Consider the following 24472-nt stretch of genomic DNA (forward strand, 5'->3'; position numbering starts at 1 on the left):
AAAAAAATCATACAGTTCTTTTCTGGTTTCTGTATTTAAGGAAAACCTTCACACCGTGGGACAAGTTATTATTTTTTTTAAAACACAGTTTTCTGTCTGTCAAACTGTGTTATCTTTGGCATATTTTGTGGATTCAACAAAATAAATGAGAAGAAATTTTTTTGTGACAGGCTTAGCAAAGATCCTAATGATGCAATTCAAAACTGGCTCTTGGCTAAGTTGTCTTAGGTGTTAATTGCTTTAGCTGGGTGTGTTTTCTAATTCATTAACAGGTCAGTGTTAAGTGGCTTAACAAATAAAAAACATTCTTCTAAAAATGGTTAAAAGACTTGAATGAATATAAGCAAAAAAAGCAGCCTGGAGAACTATGGCTCAGTAGCACCAGGTCTTATCTTAAAGAGTTATCTTATCTTATCTTATCTGGCTCCTTGGAAGCAAAATATAAAGAAACGAGGGAGGTTCAAGACTTTTGCACAGTACTAGTATGGTTACAAAATTTAGTAGTGTCGTCTTGGGAACAGAACAACTTCCTGACACATGTTGCAGCAGGTGAATCCTTTGATATTTGGAATATGAGGCTGTGCTTTCTGACTTGATTAAAACTTGGCGACCTGTGACCCAGAATGCAATGGAAACTCATATGTAAGGAGGCATGCACTCACAGAGAGCCAACACCCACCTACAAAGAGTGCACCTCCTCCCCCTGACACTTTCCATTTGGCAGCTGCTCCTCTTGTTGGAAGCAGCTTGTGTCCCTGTTACAAATCAACCCAAATGATTGCATTCAGATTCTCTCTGCACCCAACCACACTGACCCATGGTATGGATTGGCTACGAAGTATGGCGGTCTCCTTACTTGAATAATTTCATAACTTTTTATCGCTTGCTGGGATGGAGAGGTGGGGGATTCCTAAAGCTTCTAAACTTCTAGAGCTAATTCTGTTCCCTGGGCACAAACAGTAAGAAATAATGCGGTGGAAATATTACCCAGCCAGACAAAAATCCCAGGCAAACATCTCATGAATCCAGACAAGCCTTCCAGTCTGATTGGCTGCATGTAACCAACCAATAGAAAAATACCCTGTGATGTCAGCAGAGTAATGTGAGCTGGTATCTGGGGAAGAAAAGCTGAAATTTCACACAAATATCAAACTCTGGATTCCAAACCTGAAACAATGTTTTTAAAAAAATCCATGAAACTTTCAGCAGTAACTTCTTTACTGTGTAAACGGACTCCAGATAGACCTGAATGTTTACGTGTACTCAGAGATTTCATGCCAGGCTGCCATGATGACGGCATCAGGAAGAGATCAACAAGAGCTCAGATATCTGGCTCAGGCTCACAGACTGATAAACATGATATTCTCATGACAGGTGTACAACGTGTTTGGCTACAGCGCATGTAGTTACGTGGAAAAGCTTCCTATAAATTTGGGGAGGCTTCTTCCATACTGGAACAGTAGGCACACAGGAGACGAGAAAACGTATAGGATTAACTATCAAAGAGGACTGTATACATTTTTCCTGTTAATTGGATTATAATTTACTTGGAAAACTATTAAGGTAAAAAAACAAACAACAACCTTGCATATCAACATAGCTGTGATTTTTTTTAACTCTGTAAATTTTTATTGGCAGTTAATTGAAAATATCAGTTATATTTGCTTCAAGCTGTGGGTCGCTTTCAGCTAAAACTGAGTGAATGATGATTTGCTGAGTTGTGCTATATGGTTGTTTTTGCAGCAAGTGGTGGTATGCTCACTGGCTCATTTCGAGGAGAGTTTATGGCCCGAGGCATTTCCACAACAGAAGCACCTCGAAAGACTAGCTTGTTTCTTGAGAAAACCTGAAACTTGTCATAATCCTTACTCACAGGTTTGTATGACTTTCAGCATGAACAGCATGAAAATATTTCCAGCACATCCAGCGCACTAAATACACCCAGGTTTGTCACAGTTAGTCATTTTAAACAGATCGAACAAAAGTGGTGTAATATAAGAAAATATCAGCAGTTATGCATGTAGTCTATTTTTACTTTACACGCTTATATCCCATATTTGGTTGTCCAGGCAGCGATGTTCTTTGGTGCTTTGTGTTACACAACCAAAGGTCTTTGGATCGTAAGAGCATATCTTTCCATTCATGTCCTCAGCTGAGGCGCAGCAATGGTTGGCATGAAACCCAAAGATGTGATGCCCTCTGCGGCAGTTAAGTTCTTCGGAGCAGGCACGGCAGCCTGCATTGCCGACCTTGTCACCTTTCCACTGGATACCGCCAAAGTCAGACTGCAGGTTAGACAAACAGTGTTAACCCGATGCCTTTAACCTTATGATAGATGTCATATTAAATCCTCTTTTATTTGCATCATGTCGTGCAGCTTCAGGGAGAGTCTCAGATAGCCGAAGGAGTTGGTGCACTGAAGTATCGGGGCGTGTTTGGCACCATCACCACCATGGTGCGCACAGAGGGGGCCAGGAGTCTGTACAATGGACTGGTGGCAGGCCTGCAGAGACAGATGAGCTTCGCTTCTGTCCGTATCGGCCTTTACGACTCCATGAAGCAATTCTACACCCGAGGCACCGAGAGTGAGTATCAGTGAGCGAGCAACAAGTCTGCTTCTATTGCACTGTTTCTTCGTGACCAACATACGTATGGCACACAGGTGCAGGGATCGTTACTCGGCTCATGGCGGGCTGCACCACCGGGGCAATGGCTGTGGCTTTTGCACAGCCAACAGATGTGGTAAAGGTGCGTTTTCAAGCCCAGGTCCGACTGGCTGACGGCGAGAGGAGATACAACGGCACAATAGATGCCTACAAGACGATTGCCCGAGATGAGGGTGTACGTGGCCTGTGGAGAGGTACCTGCTTTACATTCAAGTCATTCATCTTTATATGAAAATGCCCTCGGCTGTTCTGACAGTTACGATCCTCTTTTGTGTTCCAGGATGCATGCCAAACATCACTCGTAACGCCATCGTAAACTGCGCAGAGCTGGTGACCTACGACATGATCAAAGAACTCATCCTGAAGTACAACCTAATGACAGGTGAGGCCATGAATGAAAGATACAGACAAACATCCCTCAAACGTCTGTCTAATTAACGTGAAAGTTGTGACTAAACTTCTGTCCTCCCACAGACAACCTGCCGTGCCACTTCACGGCCGCCTTCAGCGCAGGCTTCTGCACCACAGTTGTGGCTTCTCCTGTGGATGTAGTTAAAACACGTTTCATGAACTCAGGACACGGCCAGTACAGCAGCGCTCTCAACTGTGCCTTCACAATGCTAAGAAACGAAGGATCCACGGCTTTCTATAAAGGGTAAACACACTCTAACATGACCACGAGGCAAGCAGAGATGCTACAAAAGTCCTTTTGAATAATTCTTCACTTGTCTTTTTTTCCTCTTCTTTAGGTTCATGCCTTCTTTCCTGCGACTCGGCTCCTGGAACATTGTGATGTTTGTCACCTATGAGCAAATTAAAAAAGGCATGAGCAGGACACAGCAGTACTGGGAGTCTCCGTTCTGACCGCAACTAGTCAGACTTGTCTTTTTCAACTCAGGACCGCAAAACACAACAGCCTAACGCACACCACAGTGCAGGGGTGACTACTGACGACTCTTGGTTGGAGACCTGAAAATACAGGAGCATGAAAACACAAGAGTTGACATTAGAAAGAGTTTGAGCAGGAAGACTTCAGGGGCATTGTTGCAATATTTAAAATAATTTAAAGGGTAGACCTTACAGAGGCTTCACGCATTTTAATGGTCAGAAATTCCATTACAAGAAGCTCCTTCTGGTGTAAACTTCTATGTTTAAATGAAATAATCATGTGAATAATGTTAGGCTGTAAAGTTAGTTTTTACTTCCTTTAGGCTTTCCATGAAAGCAGAAGACAGTTTATGTCCAACATTACATACCTTAAAATGACCACAATATGTCTTTCTGGATTGTTTACACTGTTTACCTTTTGTAGTTGTAGTTTAATGTATTTGCCACTAGATGTGAAAAGTATGTATGATTTGTTGCTGGTCGATGAGTCATGTGTATTTTGTGAAATAAAGTACTTTAATTAGTGAAAAATTGTAATTTCGCCCATCCTTTTGTATGCTATTGAATGCCAGTGTTGCTTTGTAACTTTATTCTGAATGTCACTTCACATCCCGACTCCCACTCCTAACCTGTTAGATATACAACACTCCTCACAGGGAGAAATTGGGAATGCGGATTTCCTAAAATCTTCTGGAAAAGCCTCAGAATTTTAGGTAAGCAAATGCTGCTGATCTCTTAAAAATATACCTCCTTTTTTAAAATCGAGCATTTATTAGTGCTTCCACTTAATAATAATACTCCTGAAATGTGCCTCCGGAGTTCAGCCACATTTACAGAGATGTACCTACACATGGTAATACGGACCATATGCATGTCTTCTTCATCAGTATCATGTTGGCCTTCTGCTTCTGTTACGTCCCAGAGTTCATATGTTACTATATAATTCTTTTCACTCATGGATTTTTTTGCATGTATGTATTTCTGATGGGTTGCTTATTTGTTTAACATGGAAGTGACCTTGTTTCTTAATATATTTCTATGCCTGTGAGGCCCTTTGAACATGATATGTGCTACTGGGCGATACAAATAAAAATGAATTGTTACAACAAACAAATCATGAAACAGGCTGTCATAAAACACCTCCCAGCATTTCTTTTGGCACAGAACCACCAGTTTAAACCTAAAATATGTTTTTTTTTTCATTTATGAATTACATTTCCAACTCCATAATTCTTTGAGTGCTGTATCATTTCCATAGGTCTCTGAAAAAGATCTTACCAGGTACGATATCTGTGCAGTTTCTTTGCACAGGCCATCACTCTGAAGAACACTTGGATCACTGACATATTATCTCACACATAGTACAGATATGGGGGTATGGATAAGTTACTATATAATTGATGGACAACTGGTTGATGTATAAAATATATATACTGGGAATCGACAGTATAAATATACTGTTTATATAGTAACCAGTTATCCATCACCTCTTTTTTCCATAATTTGTCCCAGGATAATCATCAGGAAAAATAAACTGCACTTATTATTGAGATCATCTAAGCTAACAATAGCACAAATGAGCATTTAAACCTTTTAGGATAAATGTGAAAAAAAAAATCTCTTCACATTTTATATTTTTATGACAGTTCATGATGAATCTCTGTGATCCAAACACCTGGTTCAGCTGCTGCAGTCCCATAACTGGGTCAGTCAGATATGGAAAGATAGCGCTACCATACCACTACATATGGAGGACAACATGCACCCATGCACTGACTCATAACATTTGCCAACATGGCACTAAAAATACAACGCTGCACTTTTTTGGAGTCCCCTACAGTGGCATAGCTGGATTGCAGTTCTGCCATTTAAACAAACAATACTGTATGACGACTAACTGCGTGTTTCAACCTTCCAGCTCACTACTAAATGCAGGAACAACAAGTTACGAAACACGTTTTAACGAAAAGCTGCACAATTATCGGTTTGAACATCTGGCTACAATTTGGGGTGCAGTGTACATGCGCGCGGCTTCTTGTACTTTCATCATGACTCAGCATTTACTTTACAAGTCTTTGCTGCACAGACCACCTAAAGAAATTACTGGCTTGATTAAAATATAAGATAAAACATTGATTTTATGGAATAAGATTTAATTAATGTTTGTGCATTAATGTGGGTTTGGGGACATGATACATTTGATTGTGGAGTCAAGAAGACAAAAGGAAGGCGTGCTCTAAACTACACACATTCCCACACGTGACAAATGCAGGTTTACAGTCGGCCCACATATTTGGGGTGGGACCCCACCATGTAACACATGCCATGCTATGATGTAACAGCATCATGGGCAGTATTTAAAGAGGCCGACCTCTTCCCCGCTCCTGCATCTGTTCCACTTATTGTCTGAGATTCGACGAGAGGTTTGGTTATTGTCCCTTGGTAAGGCTTTTCAACTCTACAAATCATATCACAATACAGGCAAATTTTACCTTTTTACTTTTACTGTTTACTTTCCTGTTAATATTATTAATTAATAAAGCTTTGTTGGATTGCTATGTTGATTTTAAAATGACTCTTATGCAGGATTTGGAGTATGATTATACGCCTCATTGCTGTTAAAAAATCTATGGAAAAACAAGAAAAGTTGTTCATAGCTGGGACAAAGTTCAGCCAGAGGGACGCCTTTAGAGAATCCTGATCCTGTCCCAAACTGCTCCTATAAAGGTAAGACTTAATGACTTAAAATTTGATTTCATTAAAATTGCATTGCTTCTTTTTTAAACCCATGCAAGTACACAGAACATAATGAACAGCAGTCTCATTAAAGCCTGTACTTGGGGTGGGGGGGGGGTGGGGGGGTGCTGCTTTTGCTGAATAGAGGTGTTAAATGAGCTTATGGCACACACCAGCTGGAGGCATTACTAGCATAGTGAGTAAAAGAAGCCAGGATCAAGCGTGTAAAGCAGATCCATAAAATAAGCAACACTTGTCTTCCTGATGGGATGTAACTCTCATGTGTCAAATTTACAGATGCAGTTTTAAATAAAAAACATTTGTCTCTGAATGCAGTGTGTTTGTGAAATTTGTTTCTGTCAGATTTTGCAGGAACATCTTGTCGTGTTCACGTTCACAAATACAACGCTTGTGTTTTTGAAAAACACTGTGGAAAATGGTTGGATTCAGGCCTGCAGATGTGCCACCTTCGGCAGCTGTAAAGTTTGTGGGAGCAGGAACTGCAGCCTGCATCGCTGACCTGCTCACCTTTCCCTTAGACACAGCCAAAGTGCGACTGCAGGTATTAAAGTATTCTTGTGTAACAAACACAAAGCCAATTCTTGTAACCTTAGTAGCCTGAACTTTCATTGCACAGATCCAAGGAGAGACCAGAGGCTCTGCTGCTACAGGGAGCGGCTCTACGGTGAAGTATCGAGGGGTGTTCGGCACCATCGCCACCATGGTGCGTACTGAGGGTCCTCTGAGTCTTTACAGTGGGCTGGTGGCAGGACTCCAGAGGCAGATGAGCTTTGCGTCTGTCCGAATTGGTCTCTACGACTCTGTTAAACAGTTCTACACTAAAGGCTCTGACCGTGAGCATCTGTGATTGGATTCTGACAGTTGTTTATTTGGTTGAGGGGAAATTTTGACCAGTCTCAACTGACATCTCTCTCTTCCCTGGTTTAGATGTGGGCATTGGGAGTCGGCTGCTGGCTGGATCTACCACAGGTGCCTTGGCGGTTGCCATTGCTCAGCCCACAGACGTGGTGAAAGTTCGCTTCCAGGCACAGGCCAGATGTCTTGGCCGTGCCAGGCGCTACTGTAGCACAGTGGATGCTTACAAGACAATTGCCAAGGAGGAAGGCATTTGTGGTCTGTGGAAAGGTAGCTCAAGCTTCCAAAATGCGTGTTTTTAAAAGGCTGCTGCTTCATTTCTTATGATGCATCTTTGTTTTCGATGTCACACAGGCACAGCTCCAAACATTGCACGTAACGCTATTGTTAACTGCACAGAACTGGTGACCTATGACTTCATCAAGGATATGCTCCTTAGGTCCACGCAGCTGACAGGTACAACACAGTGGCTTCACAGCAACATCACGCATGTGTATGATATAGCACTCAGCCCTGGGTTCTGTGCACTCCACAGATAATCTGCCCTGCCATTTTGCATCAGCCTTTGGTGCGGGGTTGTGCACAACAGTGATCGCCTCCCCTGTTGATGTGGTCAAGACAAGATACATGAACTCTGCTCTTGGCCAGTACAGCAGCGTTCTCAACTGTGCTGCTGCCATGATGACCAATGAAGGCCCGCGTGCTTTTTACAAAGGGTAACCCAGTGATTCCACATTCATTTGACAACTCTTAATGTGAATGAAACGAAACCAAAAATGTTTTTGCCTCCATTTCCATTTTCTTAAGGTTTATCCCGTCTTTCTTACGCCTGGGGTCCTGGAACGTGGTCATGTTTGTGACGTACGAGCAGCTGAAACGAGCAATGATGGCAGCGAATCACAGCTGCAAAGCTTATCTGTAATCTCTACTGTCTCTCGATGGGCTCGTGTTCGACCACACTCACATTGTCTTTCATTTTTGTTATCTTCCAGCGTGTTTACAGAAATATTCTGACAGAGTGCAAAGTGCAAATAAAAACAGAAAGACACGATTTGCAAATGTATCAGTATTGCTCTCTCCTGACAGACATGTAGCCACATGAACAGTCCAATCAATCATTCTGATTACACATGTATTTGGAATGTGATTAATCTTTAAAAGACAGAGCTTGCTTGATCAGATACTTCCTCTCAGTAGAAAGCGTCTCGGGGAACTTAAGGTCAAAAGTAATTATGAGGTTTCCTCTCTGGGAAGGATTCTTGGACAGCGGCATTCCTTCTCCGGACAAGACTTTTTGGTATCTAGGGCTGATATGACATGACAAACAAATCAGAGAGCGGAAACTTAATGCAGTAATGCACAAAATAAAAACACAATAATCATTAAGTGTTATAGCAGATGGTTATGCTGGACATTTCTTCCTGTTATAAGGGAGTTTTTCATTCCCACTGTCGCCAAGTATTTGCTCATAGGTGATCATATAATTGTTGGAGTTTTCTCTGCTTTTTTTCTTTTGGGGGGGGGGTTGTATTTCCTTACAATACGAAGCACTTTGACGCGACTGTTTTTGCACTCTGGCACTACATAAATGTAAAAACAACCAGACTGGGAAAAACTGTTTTTCAAGACAGTGACTGAAAGCACTTACTGGACAATGTCATTGATAAGAACAGAGAGCAGCCTGCCATCTAGTGTCTGCACGTCCACAGAGAAGCCAGTTAAAGCCTGCGAACAAGGGAATCAGCTTACAGCTTCAAAGAAACCTTTTTGCATGGCCAATAATCAATCCATGACATGACTCACCATCTCCAGAGTAATCTTTGCTTTGTAGATGAGGTCATTGTTATGTCTCACAAACAGAGGATGAGTCTTCTGTCGCACAATAAACACAATATCTGCAGGAATGCTGTTTGGTCCCTGAAGGTAAAACAGCAAAACAAAATAAAAAGATTACCATGCAGCAGTCTTTACAGACAGTTCTTTATACATTCCCTCCCTGGGTAAAGGAAAGAATATACACAAACAAGGCAGTGGTACAGTCAGTACACATCATCATAATAAAAAAACAGAGTAATAAGAAGAATAGCTTTGAGCGCATAATTTCTTTTGGCTAAAATTGCCCAGAGTACAATAAGCAAAATGCCTTTTGCTTATTGTAATTGGGTGTTAAAACCGAACATGCTTACTTTTGGTAGTAAGCGTGTTCCATTTCAGTGAACCTATAAAAGATCTGCAGGAACAACGTACTTGTGTGCAGTCTATGCAAAGTGCCAATTTTAGGAGAACCTTCACAAGTAGTTAGTCATCAGTTATACTTGCAATAGCAGAAAAAGGAGTACAATAAATTATAATTTGTTAAAAATTCCCCTCTCCTTTGTCGCATTCAGCCTTTTTAATGCTTACCTCTACTATCTTTTCACTAATTGCTGCACTGCAGTAATGTATATACCACAATAACAATGGCAACCTGCTAAATTTCCCTTTAAAGCTAACTGCACACTGAAGCCTAGGATTGATTACAGCAAAAAATACATTTCTGGGTTATAGCAGCCATATAGCTCGGAAATGGCATCGGAGCCACGAACCCAACTCAGGCTGTAGGAAATATTTATGTATAAAAGGATAAAAATAATACACTATACCAACTCATGAGCTCACTTTCAAACCCCCCATTTTAAAATGATGTGTAGGCTGGTTAATTACCTGATCTCCCTCTTTGGGGAAAGTAATTCTTGTGCCTTCGTTCCATCCAGGCTTGACATCTATACTCAGAATCTTGTCTTTGATACTGGATGTGCATCCATCGTCATTCATGACCTGTAAAATAAATAAAGCATCGCACAATATATTAGGCAAAATCAGTGCTGTAGTATGTCTTTGTGATGGCGTTTTTTTTTTTTTTTTTTAATGCTGTTGTTTAGTTAGCTCTAAACCCCATGAGGAGCTTGCAGTCTTATAGATGAGTGAATCCAACAAAAGCCACGGGAGGGAGAAAATATAAACATGTCTTACTCTGCGAGATATCTTGATCTTTTTTGTGCATCCATGGAAGAGATCGTCCAGGCACAAATGAAGGTCTCTCTCTATTGGGGAATCTTGCGTTTTCGCCACTTGTGGCTGCAGGCCACCGAACTGAAGCGGCACATCATTTGTGTAGAAGTCTAGTAAAAAAAAAGAAAAAAAAGAAGGGGGATTAAAGGATTAAAATCGAAAACGCACATTCACTGTCGGGCTTTGATTATGTTTTTTTCTCACCTGCAAATGGGTTGTCACCCCCAAAAAACTGTTTGAATGTCTGGTCAGGATTCCCATGGTAGACGTATTTTGATGACCAAGTTCCATTGCTGGCAAACTCAAGTGGAATACCACCTCTCAGGCCCTCCTCTCCAAACTTGTCGTAAGTTGCCTTTTTTCGAGCTTTCACACAGAAAATTGGCTTTGATTCACACACATATGGTACATTCTGCATACAATAAATACAGCCTTTCCTCAGACCAAAATACACTTCACTGTATATAAGCCTGTATTACTATTTTAATATTAACTGGTATTTAAAAAAAGCTTTCTATTTCTGATCCTTATAACAGTTTCCTGCTAAATGTTTTTTTTTAAACAAAAAGCTTTAAATACAAATCTGCAGTTATTTCCACTTCTCCTTTTACAAAAATGTTAGTATTGCTTATAATATAACCAATTTTAAACTGAGTTGTAGCTGTGCGTTCATCTATTGCATTGTTTGAAACCGTGAGTGGGAGGGTAGATACAATACATTACGATACTTTGCGTGGTGATATTGTATCGATAGAGAGTCACCAAATATCAATATTTTATAAAGAAATACAAATACTCAGGGAGTACTATGAACAGTAGGACTCATCTTATATTGAGATGATTTTATGTATCTCATTGTCTTTTATCCTGTCTTCCTTCTCTCACCCCAACTGGTCGCAGCAGATGGCCCCGCCCCTCCCTGAGCCTGGTTCTGCCGGAGGTTTCTTCCTTTTAAAAGGGAGTTTTTCCTTCCCACTGTCGCCAAAATGCTTGCTCATAGGGGGTCATGTTATCGTTGGGTTTTTCTCTGTATGTATTATTGTAGGTCTACCTTACAATATAAAGCGCCTTGAGGCGACTGTTGTTGTGATTTGGCCCTGTATAAATTCAATTGAATTGAATTGAATGTAAAATCAGCTCCACTGACAAACCACCCAGGACTGGACACACTTAGCTTGACAAAGTTACATGCTAATTAAGAGCGAGCTTATGGCTCATAAGTAAAAACAGGACAGCAACCTCCTTGCAGCTACAAAATATTTTTTTAAGAATCAGTGACTGCCTGCTCATAGAATTGAATTTTTTCACATTCTGCAACTGACGAAACAGTTGCCCAGAACGTGAGGGTCTCGAACACAAATGGTCAATTTTGATTGGATGGCAGTTGCAGAGGTCACCTGAGAGGAGGCAACTTTTCAGCAAACAATCTCAGTCTGACTGCAATCACTCTCTGAGAGAATGTCAAATAACTGACTCAACCGGCTCCCAGGTGGCTATATTCTGGTTTTATCTACATAGAACAGGAAGGTTGCTGGTTGCAACCGAATGCAAAATCACTTATCGCGGGAATGTTGTACACCTTCCTTTGATAATTCAATTGATTTGTGCTGCTTAAAAAAAGAATAATAATAGATCATCACAGTATATCAGTTAAACTTCAGAGATATCAGTCTGTTCAGTTGGGAAACATGAACCCGTCTGAATCCGTTTCGCTTACTTTGGTTCAAATGAAAGTAACGCTGGAGAGGCATCAACGAGACAACCCCACCCAAAAACCTGACTGTTTTTGCTGTTTGTCAGTGAGACATACATGCAGCCCATGCAGGTTGCACAGGTAGTCGAGCTCAGTTCTCTTCACACAGGAGAGACACACACAAGCAGTGAGGACATGTGACACACATGAAAGGGTCTTGAGACACTGGTGAATGTTAGGCTGTCTGCCTGATCCTTCCGCATGACAGATTTGGAGGGTTCCACAGACCTCCACGTGCTGTTAGGTAGGTGATAAAAGAGTTTGCCAAGAAACAGACACATCTGTTGCCTTCTTGAGGTAATTTTCGAGAGCACTGGAAATGTTCCTCCTGTCCCTTTTTATACAAAGGAACAGACATGGGTACTGATGCTGTGGTGATGCCCCTAACTGCCCAGCTCTTAGCAGCTCCACACTCTTGACACTGCTGACAGATACACCTTCTTACATCGGCTCTTCCTGATTTGCAGTCCTGGAGCAGCTGTGCACTGACTATCTTTGCAACGTGAATAGGCTGCAGGTACCATGTCATTCCACCAGAATTGAAAAGTAAAGTCACAAAAAGCAAAGCTAGAATGAACTGAATCACGAGGGATAAGGAACGACCACTTTCATTTGCACCAAAGCAGCTGAAATGGATTCAGTACGATTAACTGACTTTTCCTTAGACTGTGATCATCGAGTGTCCCCTTATTGTTTTTATCCGTGCGGTTTCCAAAATAAAACACACTTCAGTCTCGATATTCTTCCACTTACGGTCGCTTAAAACATCATAGGCTTCACCCAACTGGGTAAATTTCTGGGAGCTTCCAGGCTCTCTGTTTCTTTTCGGATGAAACTTCAGTGCAAGGCGTCGATATCTAAGAAAGAGAAAGAAATAACTGAGGAATAACAGAACAAGCCTCATTATTAAGCATGTGAGTTTCATATGTATTAAATGACTTACGCCTTTTTGATGTCTGCATCTGTTGCGTTTCTATTTATTTCCAAAGTCTCGTAGTAATCATTACTCATTGTGAAACTAAGTATTTAAAACCACATTTAAACATCAAAGAAATATCCAGCTAAAACACAGAGTGCGGGTGCGTGAATTGGTTTCCACGGAAACGGCTGCTGGGAGACTCTCGCGAGAATTGCAAACACTCGCGGACATTAATTTAAAATAAACTATTGAAAGAAAGAACAAGAAACAGACTGCAGTCCAGAGAAGACTGCTCGTCTTCAAATAAATAAGAAGAAATTTAGAAGTAATAAACGTTGACGGGAGTTGCTACTTCGCAGTGAAGTAATTATTACTGACCTCTTTCGAAAGCTTTTATAGTGTGTCATTATTTAATGTCTCCGCGTAGTAGTTATTGTCTGCTTTGTAATATAGCCTAGAATCATATGCAGATGACCACGATATTAATGAATAGCTGTGCAACAATCTGATAATCACTCAATGCTAGATCCCAACTAGGTCAGGTAGATAGGGTCACTTGACATTTTGCATAGCGGATTGCTGGCATGTGTATACTCATTGTTTGTTAAATAAAGTTAAAAAAAGAAAAAAGAAAAAAAAGATTGCTGGCATGTCTCGTGTTTGGGGGCCACCACTGCATTATTTCTTCTGTGGACTTGCAGAACAAACAGTAGGTAATGAGTCAGGCCAGTTACTGTAGCTTCAGCATACCGTGATCTTGTCTATTTGTAAATTTTTGAAGCACCTTGGTTATTTTGTACCTCGACAGTCATTTTGAGATTTTATGTAAATTAACTGTAATATTATTGGACATCAAACCTGTATGTATAAAATCAAAAAGTTAAATGTGATTTGAACACTGAATGTCTCTGACTATAATCACTTTTTCAGTACACAGCTAAACATCTACATTTCTGTAACTTTCATTATCTTGTAGTAATTGCTGCCAGAAATTATACAGAAACAGATCCAACATCTCAGCACTTAAAAAATAAAAATATTGAACTGATTTATCCAAAACACATGTCAGAAACACAGATCAATACCAGCAGCGTTGACAAGTTTACTTTTATTCTTTCATTTGAATCCATTCCAGAAACGTTAAGGACTACAACGCTATACAAACTGAACTCTCGCCTGTAGTTTTACACAAAAATTGCACAATATTTTCAGTATGATCAAAGTGCCACTTCGAGGCAGCACGTGAAACAGCAGTTGCTCGCTGCTGAGTGTCAAAGGTGGTCCAGTTTGGATGCATATTTTATTAGCGACTCATACCCAAAGTGAAGATATTAACAGCCATACAAAAGAAACAGGAATCTGATAGAAATAAATATTACAAGTCATTGTGGATTAAATACATATGTAGAATCATCACTAACAAGAAATCAATGCCAAAAAATAAAAACAAGGAAGTGTTGATAAAACGGCATACCAAACCTAATTAGATAAATCCAAAGCCAAGGAAGCCCTCTACAATTCAACTCCAAAAGGCATATATCTCCACATCTAATGTCTATTGTCGGATTTATGAGAAAATCTACAAACACTATCTAAGAAAGTTTTAGTCTATGTCAGCTAGTCTTTAGGGAAAAAAATCTATCCAAATAAAAAGTAATAGAAAATGGAAGCCAAGGTAAAAATAATCCATCTCAATAGACGTGTGGGCAGAGGAGGAAGGACGGTAATGTGTTTGATGCAGTCATGTTATGCATTTGTGCTGGTTTCCATGGTGTGTAGGTGTGAGACTGCGTGACTGTGCAGGTCGTGTTGGGAGAACTGTGCCTCAAGTTTAAAATAAGCTCCTAGCTCACACTTCATGGGTGTGTAGTACACATGTCTACACCCAGCACTCCAAATAATGATTTACTTTGAAACAATCCTACAACCTTTTCCTCATTTTATCCCAAAATGTTAAAAACAAAATAGTTTGAAGAAAACACCTAAATTAACTTCGGCCAATCAAATACAAAAGCGCTTATTGTGTTAACTGAAAAATGCACACAACACATTCACATTGTGCTTATTAAGCTTAAAGCAATATTTACTTATTTTTTCTTTTTTTAAGGATTCTCACTCTTAGACAAATACATTGATTTGATGACTTTGACACACATCGTCTTTCAGTTTGGTTCAAAATCATCTTTGCCCACAAACTATTCTCATCTTTCTTGTACTACCATCTCTGCTGAAATGACAGAAGGCTTAGTTCAAGCATAAATATGCAATGTTTCAATATGTTTCAATGCATGTGTGTTACAGTGCAAATATTCAATTTAAGTACAACTGAAGTGACTTTCAGAGCAGCCCGATGGGCTACCAGACTTCCATGATGGCGAGGATAACGGATGTAGTGTTCTCTTTCAGGCTGGGGGACAGTGAAGGGTGTAGTGAAGGATATGGGCGCAGAAAAACTGAATGTATTAGATAGAAACATTAGCAGGAACAGCCTCCTTCACTGGTAGGTTGCTCTGGTGGTTTCTCCAGCTTAATGTCAATCACTGAAAGGTTTAGGAGTTAAGAAACAACATTGAAAAGGAACTCTGAAATGCATTGGCATTGATTAAACAAATAAATAAATAAATTAATAGCTCTAGATTTCTGCTCAAGGACAGTCACACTTTTTTGGCACAATGGTCCAAAATGTCCCATTGGTGTTCAATTAGCCTGAGATGACCGTGATTGTAAATGCCAGAACGTTTTACATTATTTTCATGATCATTAAAGTAGTCAGTGACCACATGTGCTGTACAGGTAGAGGCCATTTTCACACTACAGCAGTGGTATTGCCCAATTCACATGTATTGGTTTATGACACATTCACAATAAATTACAAAGGGACTCTCCTATAATGGAGCACTTGTTGATGGTGGGAAGGAAGAAATAGCTTAACAGAAAGAGATCTCTGGCAAAACCAGGCACCAAAAGGGTTGAGGTTTTTAAGTTTTAAAATAAAGTTCTTAGTTTCAAAAATGAACTTGTTAATTTTTAAAGACCCTCCCCCAACTAAATATTTTTCTATTTGCTGAGTCATTAAGCAAGACAATTTAAAACTAATACTGTTAACATATACTGCATTCTCTCTCTGCATGAGACAGAATGCAAAGCTGGTCTTCCACCAGAAAAGCTTCTAGTTGTTGGGCTGCTGGGGAGTTAAGAGTGCTATCCACCCACTGTACTGTGTATATGGCGTGCCAAAATTGGAAAGTCTTTCAGCTCTACATGAACTTCTGTGGGTGTTAGCTGAAGTTTTTACCTTTTAATGGCAGGAATAAATTATCATCGTTCAGATATTTTACAAGATCAGATGCTTCAACTCAATGTGACGACTCATACTGGTCTCCATTTAACTGAGGTCAGTATTTCACCACTTATTGCTAGACAGAATATTAAAGTAATCTTAAATATTCTTATGGACACATGATGGCTTATGCTATAGTTACATGGCAAACTTATCAAAGCTGAAGTCAGTAAAAATCATAACAACATCTTTATAACTCAGTCTGAGTTCAGACTTAGGCACGTTTCTAGGAGCATGACTGACTAATGTGAATTCACTGTCTGCTCTGATCTGTATCAGGACAAACTTCAAAACCTTTCAAGTCTGTTTCATACCCTCCAAAAATAGACCATCAGTGCAGAGTGTCTTTGATATTATACTCATTAAAACAGGCATCCAGCTGAATCTCAATAGGTGTCCTCACTGGTAAAACAAATCTAGAACGACATGTGGGTTAAGCAACAATAGTGAGATGTCACAATTCTGCACTTGATTCTCCCTGTGGCCGTGCTTATCCATATGACAGACATAAGAGGGCAAAGAGACCTCTGACTCTGCTCTGTCATGTCAGATGCAGACACTGACATGTACACAAAAGGATACTGTCCTCTCTACTCTTGTCCTGTGTGGTGTCCATGCCAGGGAGGGCAGCTGCCACACGACGGAAAAGCTAGAGGGAAAGAGAACCACATGTATTCTTTCAGACAAGGAATATAGCGAGGGCATGATAAAAAATACAAAATGAAATTGGCACAGCATGTTGTGTATAATCCTAATATTAACTGATCAAGCATAAGGTCCACTTGAAACTCACACAGAGAAAGACACCCAAGAGAGATTTATCAAATTTGATCTCAGTTTAGCAGCTTGTGTCTCTGACACTGTAAACCAATTTCTGTGCTGCATCGGTGATTTGAAAAGAGGATGGAGCTGAGCTTTAGTGACATCTTCCATTGACAAAGCTTGGAGGATTTTAAGCGATGAATGGATCCATTCATAAAATTCAAGAGAAATGTATGATGATGCTCAGCATCCCCTGCCCCCACCAAAGAGCGTCGTGGAAGCAGACTTATGACATGCAGAGTTCACAGCAGCAGTAACACTATTGCTGTGGTGATCAGTGCTGTGCAGGTTGTTGATTTGCAAACTCTGGTCCCCATCTCTAAGACTTTGTGATAAAAGGTTGGCCAATACAAATCATTACAGGGGGGAGAGAGCTTGAAAAACAACCAGTTCTCTTCACTAGTGACCAGTGGAAACTGATGTTTAAAGCACACCTTTTGCACACATGCGTGTGAAATAGAAGCCAATCAGAAGAGAGGACTATGAGAACACATACACATGTAGGTGCACACGCTCTACCTGTTTGACATTGTAGCCTGTCTTTGCACTTGTTTCAATAAACAGAACATTCATCTCTTTCGCTCTCTGTTCTCCCTCCTCTGTGGTTATCTGTCTGTGATGAGCCACCGCGAACAACACACAAACACCCACCAGGACACGCACATACCCCCACAAACATCAACACAGAGACAGGGGAAAAGAAACACAGACACTGTGATTATGTTGAAGAGCATTAACAAGCCGTGCCCTTCCTGCTGCGGCTGCCACCACTGCCCAGCACCAAAGGTTTCCCAGTAAACTTCCTGGAAAAACAGGAAGAGAAGTGAAACTTCCAACATCTCAACCATAAATGTTATATTTTCTGTGTTTGACTGAAAAAAAACAGGGTTTTGGAGATCCAAGGCATTGCTAGGCCAAGACGAGTAAAAAGTTTGTAAATAAGCTTTTAGAGGAACTTGCAGGTAACAGGGAAAAGCCATACACGAGACTGACACCCACACACTCTCATCACCTTTAGCAAGAAAGTGATGAATACTTGTTTTATTTAAAGAAATACGCACAAACAAGAGCAATTTAGACTAAGAAGCCCTTTTCAGACATGCACTCAATTCTGTTAATTAGATGGCATCTAAACGCAGAGGTTACAAACGCACATCACTTCTCCACCTTTGAGTTGCTCAGCTCACTAAAAGACATGATTGTTGTGGATAATCCCCTAAACTATAATAATGTGAGGGGAGGAAAAAATAAAGTTTTGGCATGAGACATCAGCTTTCAGCTTTTGTCCATGGTCTCACTGCCAGAAATACTGCAGAAGCCACAAAGCCACTCCTTTGATACATATGTTAAACAGGCTTTTTTATTCCACACGGGACAAAGTCCAGCATCTACACTGGTCCATAAAAATCACAACCTACAGTGTAGATTTAGTGGTTCACTTAGTGGTCACTTATAAGCTTGGGGCAACCGTGGCTCAGGGGGTTGGGAAGCTAATCTGTAACCAGAAGGTCGCCGGTTCGATCCCCTGCTCTCTGTCCTGGTCGTTGCGTCCTTGGGCAAGGCACTTTACCCTACCGCCTACTGGTGTTGGCCAGAGGGGCCGATGGCACGACATGGCAGCCTCACTTCTGTCAGTCTGCCCCAGGACAGCTGTGGCTACAACTGTAGCTTGCCTCCACCAGTGTGTGAATGTGAGAGTGAATGAATAGTGTGCCTAGAAAAAGCGCTATATAAATGCAATCCATTATAATAATTATAAAATTGACCTAAGTGTTTATGGTTGCAATTGCATATATACAGAATGTGGCGTAATAACCCCCCAGAATAATTTGGGACACTATATCCTACTTACTATAGTGTGAAATTTGGCGCATAGCACACAATAAAATCATGATTACTGTAGCTTGTTCTGTCAGAGTGGGGATGTTTGAAAGAAGCGTTGATGAGTATTAATGTAAAAGAAAAGCTCCATGTCCAAATACCAGATCAAAAATTTTATGCAATCCATGTCTGAAAAGGGGCAACTTCAGGAACCTAGCCTGACTTTTATTTTCAGTGGGAGACCTTTGGAGGTGAAACCCAGGAGGCAGCATCTACAGCAGGGCGTCAGAGCACGGCTCACACACACACTCTTACCTGCTTTACGTTGTAGCCCGCTTTCGCACTAGTCTCAATAAACATTACATTTAGTTCTTTGGCTTTCCGCTCACCCTCTTCAATAGATACTTGCCTGTGGTAGATAAAACGGTTAAAAGACTCACAGCAAGAGACAATACAAATTCAAAAAAAGGCTTAAAAACAAACAAAAAAAACCCAAAACAGGACACTTTCAGGTATAATGCATGAAAGAAAAAAAAATCAGTGAGGCCACCAGTAACAATCAATAACTTCACTTCTATGCTCTTCATGGAGTGCCTACTTTAACAAAGGCAGAAGGAGGGAAACACAGATTACCTTTTATCTGCAAGGTCTGTCTTGTTTCCCACCAACATAATGATGACGTCACTTCCTCTTTCTGTTCTCACGTCATCAATCCATTTTGTGGTTTGCTGGAAAGAGTTGACATCTGGAAGACAGATGGAGATAAAAGGCCTCAGGTGAGAAAACACAGTGGTTAGTGACAGCAAGGCAATAAGCAAAGAGAGTTACAAGCTGAAAAATGTGCAACTTTTTTTTTTAAATTAAAAAGAAAAATATGCTTCGGTCATACTAGTGTATTTAAATGGAATCAATGCATTCCTCAGCATCAACGATGTGAATAACCTAGGGCACTCCCAGTGGACAGGTGAGCCACATACTTGTAATGTCGTAAACTACGACTGCAGCTGCAGAGTCTCTGATGTAACTTGGGATGAGGCTACGAAATCGCTCTTGCCCCGCTGTGTCCCACAGCTGCAACCTAATCTGTGGGGCAGGAAGGGAACGGGGATGGAAAAAAAAAAAAAAAAACAAAACAAAAAAAAAAAAAAAAAAAAAGAACAAGATGAAAATGAAACAAGAAAAACAAATAGACAAATGGGGTAAGTTTATGGGACAAAAAAAATTAATAAAAGGAAATAAAGTTGGACTAATGGGAAAAGATAAAAAGAGAGAAAGGTGAGCACGTAGTTCATGCAGGCAGTGAATAAGCACCAGAGAGAGCTAGCTTCCTGGGCCTTTGGGAGGGAAGAAAGAAGTAATCACCCTTCACTTGTCATCAGCCCTCCTCACTGGATCAAGTAAGGTGTTTAATTTCAAAACGGTGATGAGAAAGTAGATGAAAGGGTAGGAAGGAGAGGAAGAAAACTCGTGTTGAGGGAGGTATGAACAGAGAAAAGAAGGATTGTCCAGGGGGATACAACACTCCTGATCACAGTAGCAACGTACAAATGCTGTCTCTGTGTGTGTTAGAAAGAGCATAATTCAGTGGCTAAAGAAAAGCAACTGGACAAGAAGAAGAAGAACAAAAACGGAGGTACTGGTTGTGCCAAAAATAAACTTACTGTTCTGTCTTCAAGATACATAGTTTTCGAGAGGAAATCAATTCCTATTGTGGCCTGAAAAAAAAAAGAATCAACCAGATATTCACAGTCATTTCCAATGAGTATTGCTGTTGATATTAGGCATCATCAATGATTATTAAAGTTAAAAGTGGAGGTGTTAAGTCTCACTTGGTAGGTGTTGTCGAAGCTGTCGTACATGAACCTGGTGATCAATGAAGTCTTTCCCACTGCACAAACACAAACAAGAAACTCTTAAAGAGTGCAATGACCACACGATCACTTTGATTTTGGAGAAGAATTAGGTACACCTTTTCCCCCGGAAAAAAGAACTGCATTTATAACTGAATCTATTCTACATTTTCCCCCAATTAGAACAAAATTTAAAAACTGAAAATGCTTTTTACACTTTCTGAGCACCCAAAGTCTTCAAACAGATTATTTTATCTGAACAACTGTCTAAAACCTAAACACATCTAATTTACAATAACATAAAGCTAGCCAGCCGCTTTTAACTGGTTCACTAATAATTTCAGCTGTAATCAAAATAATTATTTCGGGGCTAAATAAAAGCTACGCAGATCTCTGAAAGCTTGCAGAAATGAAATGTGTTTAAAGTTATTCAACCCAAAGCAGCTGCTGTGGCCCTTTTCCACAGATGATGACCACTAATAACAGAGTAAACCAAGCAGCTTCATGTCACACAACTCCCACTGCCCTCTTGTCCACTAAGCGTGTAGTGCACAGCTGTTCAAAGTAATTCAGGAGTCAGAGGGTTGAGCAAGGCACAGAGAGAAAAAGGGCTGTAAGCAAAGTTTGCCATTTATGTCTGAACTCCCCCCACCCGTGTATCCAGGGTGCTGATTTGATCCACAATGGAGGGTTTGTGTCCATATGTAATATAAAACTCTGTAATGTTGTTTAACACACAAAACTACGCTTTACAAACTTTGCAGCTGTAAAATGCTTCAATTTTTTTCTAATCTCGTAGAAAAACCATTTATGAACACCTTTAACACATCAGGGACAGTCACACAGTAGCTCTGAGTACTCGCACAGTGCTGCCAGTTCTCAGACTGTTTTTGCTGAGCTCGAGTTACATTATCAGTTACAATGTCCATCAAGGGATGGTGACAGGGCTACAGACAACACTGCTGTTTACAAGGCTTAAAGGAGCCACAGCTTATCACACACTGTCCGATAAACGCAGTGTGTCTGTCCCATCTTGGTGGGACTTACAGGTCATATTACAGCAAAAATATTTGTTACAGTTTTGTCAATAATGTCATCAAGTTTTGGCTTCCTTAATTCTTTCCTAGTTTCATTTATTACAGCAGCTTCTGAACTCACATCTTTTCCAAAGAGATCTGTATTATTTTATATGCAGTCTATGGCACAGTGCAACTGAAAGACAAGTTTTATATTTTGGGAAAAAGGTGTGCAGGGCCTCTTTCTACATTTGCATTTTTTAATGTTCTTGGGTATTTTTTATAATAAATATTTGTCCAATGTAATGGTTCTGACATTTCTTGTAAGTAATTTCGTCAGTTTAGATGTTTATTATGCATTTAGCTTCCTTTTTTTATGAGTGATTGGGTTTGCTATTCTTCTCACATCACAGCAGGAGAAGCCATGACTTCTTTGTTTCTTTCTTGCTGGAAAAGAATGAATAAATAGTGCAAAATCTCATCTTGACAATAGCCCCTTTTTTGTCTTCCCTATTGTCCTTTGGTGGCTATCTGAGTTCACGTTTGATCCAAGTTTCTCTTTACCGAGAATTCCAACTTCATACTGTTTTAATAAAGCAACATGAAACAGCTAGTTCAAATATGTTGCAAGTAGATTCCAAAGAAAGAGACAACGCTGGACCAATAACCCAAATTCTACTTTAAACCCTAAAATCTGTGGACACCGCGGACGACACAACGAACAGCCACACAGCTTTACCTAAGACATGAAAAACAGCCAACACGAACCCTCTGTGTGGACACTGAAGGAGTGTAAATTAGTAGGGAGATCGCAGGAATGTTGCATGGCAAGATCGGCCAATTTGGAAGTTGCTCCAGGGTCGAAATTATGAATTTATGATCATTCTAGTATTATGAACATCTTCTAAACACAGCAGGGTATGCCTGAAGTTCACCTATCCTTCAATAACGAAGAGATACCAAAAAATAATGCTGGTGCTTCATAATTTAACATCCTGTTAAATGACACTTGGTAATTTCCGACGCCTCCGTTAATGATGTGTTATCACAGCCCGTCACACAACTGAAGTAAGAGTCCATTTTTACAGACATGATTCATTTTGAAGGAAATGAATCACCTTTTTAGTCGGGCCAAGGCGAAGAAACTGTTCGTAACAAGTTACTGTGTCGTAATACCATCACTGCCAAGTGTTAACGATACGTGGCTAACGTTAGCTAGCTGGTTGACGTTAATCACCCACCAAACTCTGGTGTTAGCTAAATGTCCAACAGAGCAAAAATGTAAATCCTACATCCCACAACACTGAAAATTACCAACAGACTTACCGCTCTGTTCACCAAGAAAGACCAGTTTAAATTTTCTTAAAGGGTTTCCGAAGTCTCCGGCCGAAGACATGACTGAATCAAACCTTGACGTTACTTTTCGGGAGCTTCCTAGCTAGTTAGCTAATGCTAACTAACCAGTTGTTGTCAGTTATCAAATATCCAGAGGCAGCGAAAATGAACAGCCCTACTCGTGGCTGACTTGAGCAAATTTTGTGCTCAAAGCGTATTCCTTCAAAGTCCAAGTCAATATTAAGCACCTCACTAACTACTGCGGCCAAGTTAGCGTTACTCTTCTACTCTGTCAATTACACCCAACCCAACGAGCCACCTTCTTCAGAGACAACTTTATGGATAGATGTGTCTTCTTGGCATGTTCATGTGCTGCCCTCTGCTGGTGGAGCAAAAAAACCCCACAATGAAAAACCAGACTGCTCCTTTGGCAGAGCAACGCACTAACACATTTGATTCAGTAGATTTTATTTTTATTTTATTTCACAAAGTTGGAAGCATTATGAGAGGAAAAAAACTACCGTGCTAAGGACAGAGAAGAACAGAAGGAAAAGGCACGGTGTGTTTTTTAAAGCCCACTAGAGGGGGCACTTTCATCACAGGTAAGATTTCACTACTAAGCAACTTTAATGGGAATCCCAGTAATGTTTAAAGAATTAGACGGTGACTTTTACCGATGGTTAAATTAAATGGAAAGATTTTTTTTAACATCCATCCATCCATTCATTCGCTTATCCTGTTCAGGGTTGCGGGGGTGGGAGGTGGGAGTGGGGGCTATCCCAGCTGTCTCAGGGCAAGAGGCCGGGTACACCCTGGACAGGTCGCCAGTCTGTCGCAACCTATCCCCACTAACTGCATGTCTTTGAACTGTGGGAGGGGTCGCACTCATGATGAAATCCCTCAGAAGCAGAAGATTAAGAAAGAAAACAGGCACTAATACATGAATATTTCTATTAAAAACAGTCCCCAGTAGTGAGTAAAATTTATTTCTTTGTTACTCAGAGTTTTTAGGTAAACTTTATTTCATTTTTTTCCCAATGTAGAATAAACGTTGTTTAAAGAAACGGTGTAACACTCCTATATAGCATTCGACAGTGTTAATCAGTCCTGTTGGTGCTGAAAGAATAGCATTCTTTTTGTTCAGCCTATTTTTAAACCTCACTGCAATGTGCACATGTTCAGCCTTATATTCGCTCTATTAATGCCAGGTTTTGCTGGCAACCATGTAGCATCAAGCCAACTGGCATTATGAGTCCTTGTGAAGGAAATTAAATCACAGTTGAGGGTAGCAGTTTGTAGCTGTGAAAGTGGATGTCTGACTTGTTAGTTCTATTATGTCAGACACTTTTTAAAAATTGGTATCAGGCTGTGATGTTTACAGGACCCTGTGTAGCTTTTA

The 24472-nt window shown here is 40.4% G+C and overlaps 4 protein-coding genes across 7 annotated transcripts; 2 read left to right on the top strand and 2 right to left on the bottom strand.

Moving 5' to 3' along the window:
- Positions 1-1378: 1378 nt before the first annotated feature.
- On the top strand, positions 1379-4319 carry LOC113030915 (mitochondrial uncoupling protein 2-like). The gene is made up of 8 exons (XM_026182710.1): positions 1379-1563; positions 1744-1875; positions 2153-2291; positions 2378-2585; positions 2663-2860; positions 2947-3048; positions 3141-3321; positions 3416-4319. The coding sequence occupies exons 3-8, from the start codon at positions 2166-2168 to the stop codon at positions 3528-3530; spliced, it is 930 nt and encodes a 309-aa protein (XP_026038495.1). The 5' UTR covers positions 1379-1563; positions 1744-1875; positions 2153-2165; the 3' UTR covers positions 3531-4319.
- A 1509-nt stretch (positions 4320-5828) lies between these two features.
- LOC113031003 (mitochondrial uncoupling protein 2-like) lies at positions 5829-8217 on the top strand. Of its 2 annotated transcripts, none has more exons than XM_026182819.1 (8): positions 5829-5996; positions 6141-6281; positions 6654-6852; positions 6928-7144; positions 7239-7436; positions 7521-7622; positions 7702-7882; positions 7974-8217. In XM_026182819.1, exons 3-8 carry the CDS (start codon positions 6727-6729, stop codon positions 8086-8088), a joined length of 939 nt encoding a protein of 312 aa, XP_026038604.1. In that variant the 5' UTR covers positions 5829-5996; positions 6141-6281; positions 6654-6726; the 3' UTR covers positions 8089-8217. The 2 variants fall into 2 exon arrangements, with proteins under 2 accessions (XP_026038604.1, XP_026038605.1); XM_026182820.1 differs by having other exon boundaries at positions 6654-6840.
- dnajb13 (DnaJ heat shock protein family (Hsp40) member B13) lies at positions 8218-13194 on the bottom strand. Its single transcript, XM_026182817.1, has 8 exons — positions 12914-13194; positions 12724-12827; positions 10422-10583; positions 10179-10327; positions 9870-9983; positions 8970-9083; positions 8815-8891; positions 8218-8473 (listed from the first exon to the last, which is right to left on the bottom strand). Exons 1-8 carry the CDS (start codon positions 12979-12981, stop codon positions 8314-8316), a joined length of 948 nt encoding a protein of 315 aa, XP_026038602.1. The 5' UTR covers positions 12982-13194; the 3' UTR covers positions 8218-8313.
- Positions 13195-13978: 784 nt separating this feature from the next.
- Positions 13979-23415, bottom strand: rab6a (RAB6A, member RAS oncogene family). Of its 3 annotated transcripts, none has more exons than XM_026181920.1 (8): positions 23065-23414; positions 20702-20760; positions 20534-20587; positions 19850-19955; positions 19506-19617; positions 19188-19281; positions 16812-16878; positions 13979-15429 (listed from the first exon to the last, which is right to left on the bottom strand). In XM_026181920.1, the coding sequence occupies exons 1-8, from the start codon at positions 23132-23134 to the stop codon at positions 15365-15367; spliced, it is 627 nt and encodes a 208-aa protein (XP_026037705.1). In that variant the 5' UTR covers positions 23135-23414; the 3' UTR covers positions 13979-15364. The 3 variants fall into 3 exon arrangements, with proteins under 3 accessions (XP_026037705.1, XP_026037704.1, XP_026037707.1); XM_026181919.1 differs by lacking the exon at positions 19188-19281 and adding an exon at positions 17571-17664 and having other exon boundaries at positions 23065-23413; XM_026181922.1 differs by lacking the exon at positions 13979-15429 and adding an exon at positions 17571-17664 and having other exon boundaries at positions 16815-16878; positions 23065-23415.
- Positions 23416-24472: the final 1057 nt, after the last annotated feature.

This window comes from Astatotilapia calliptera, chromosome 10 (assembly GCF_900246225.1).
Source record: "Astatotilapia calliptera chromosome 10, fAstCal1.2, whole genome shotgun sequence".
Taxonomy (NCBI): Eukaryota; Metazoa; Chordata; class Actinopteri; order Cichliformes; family Cichlidae; genus Astatotilapia; species Astatotilapia calliptera.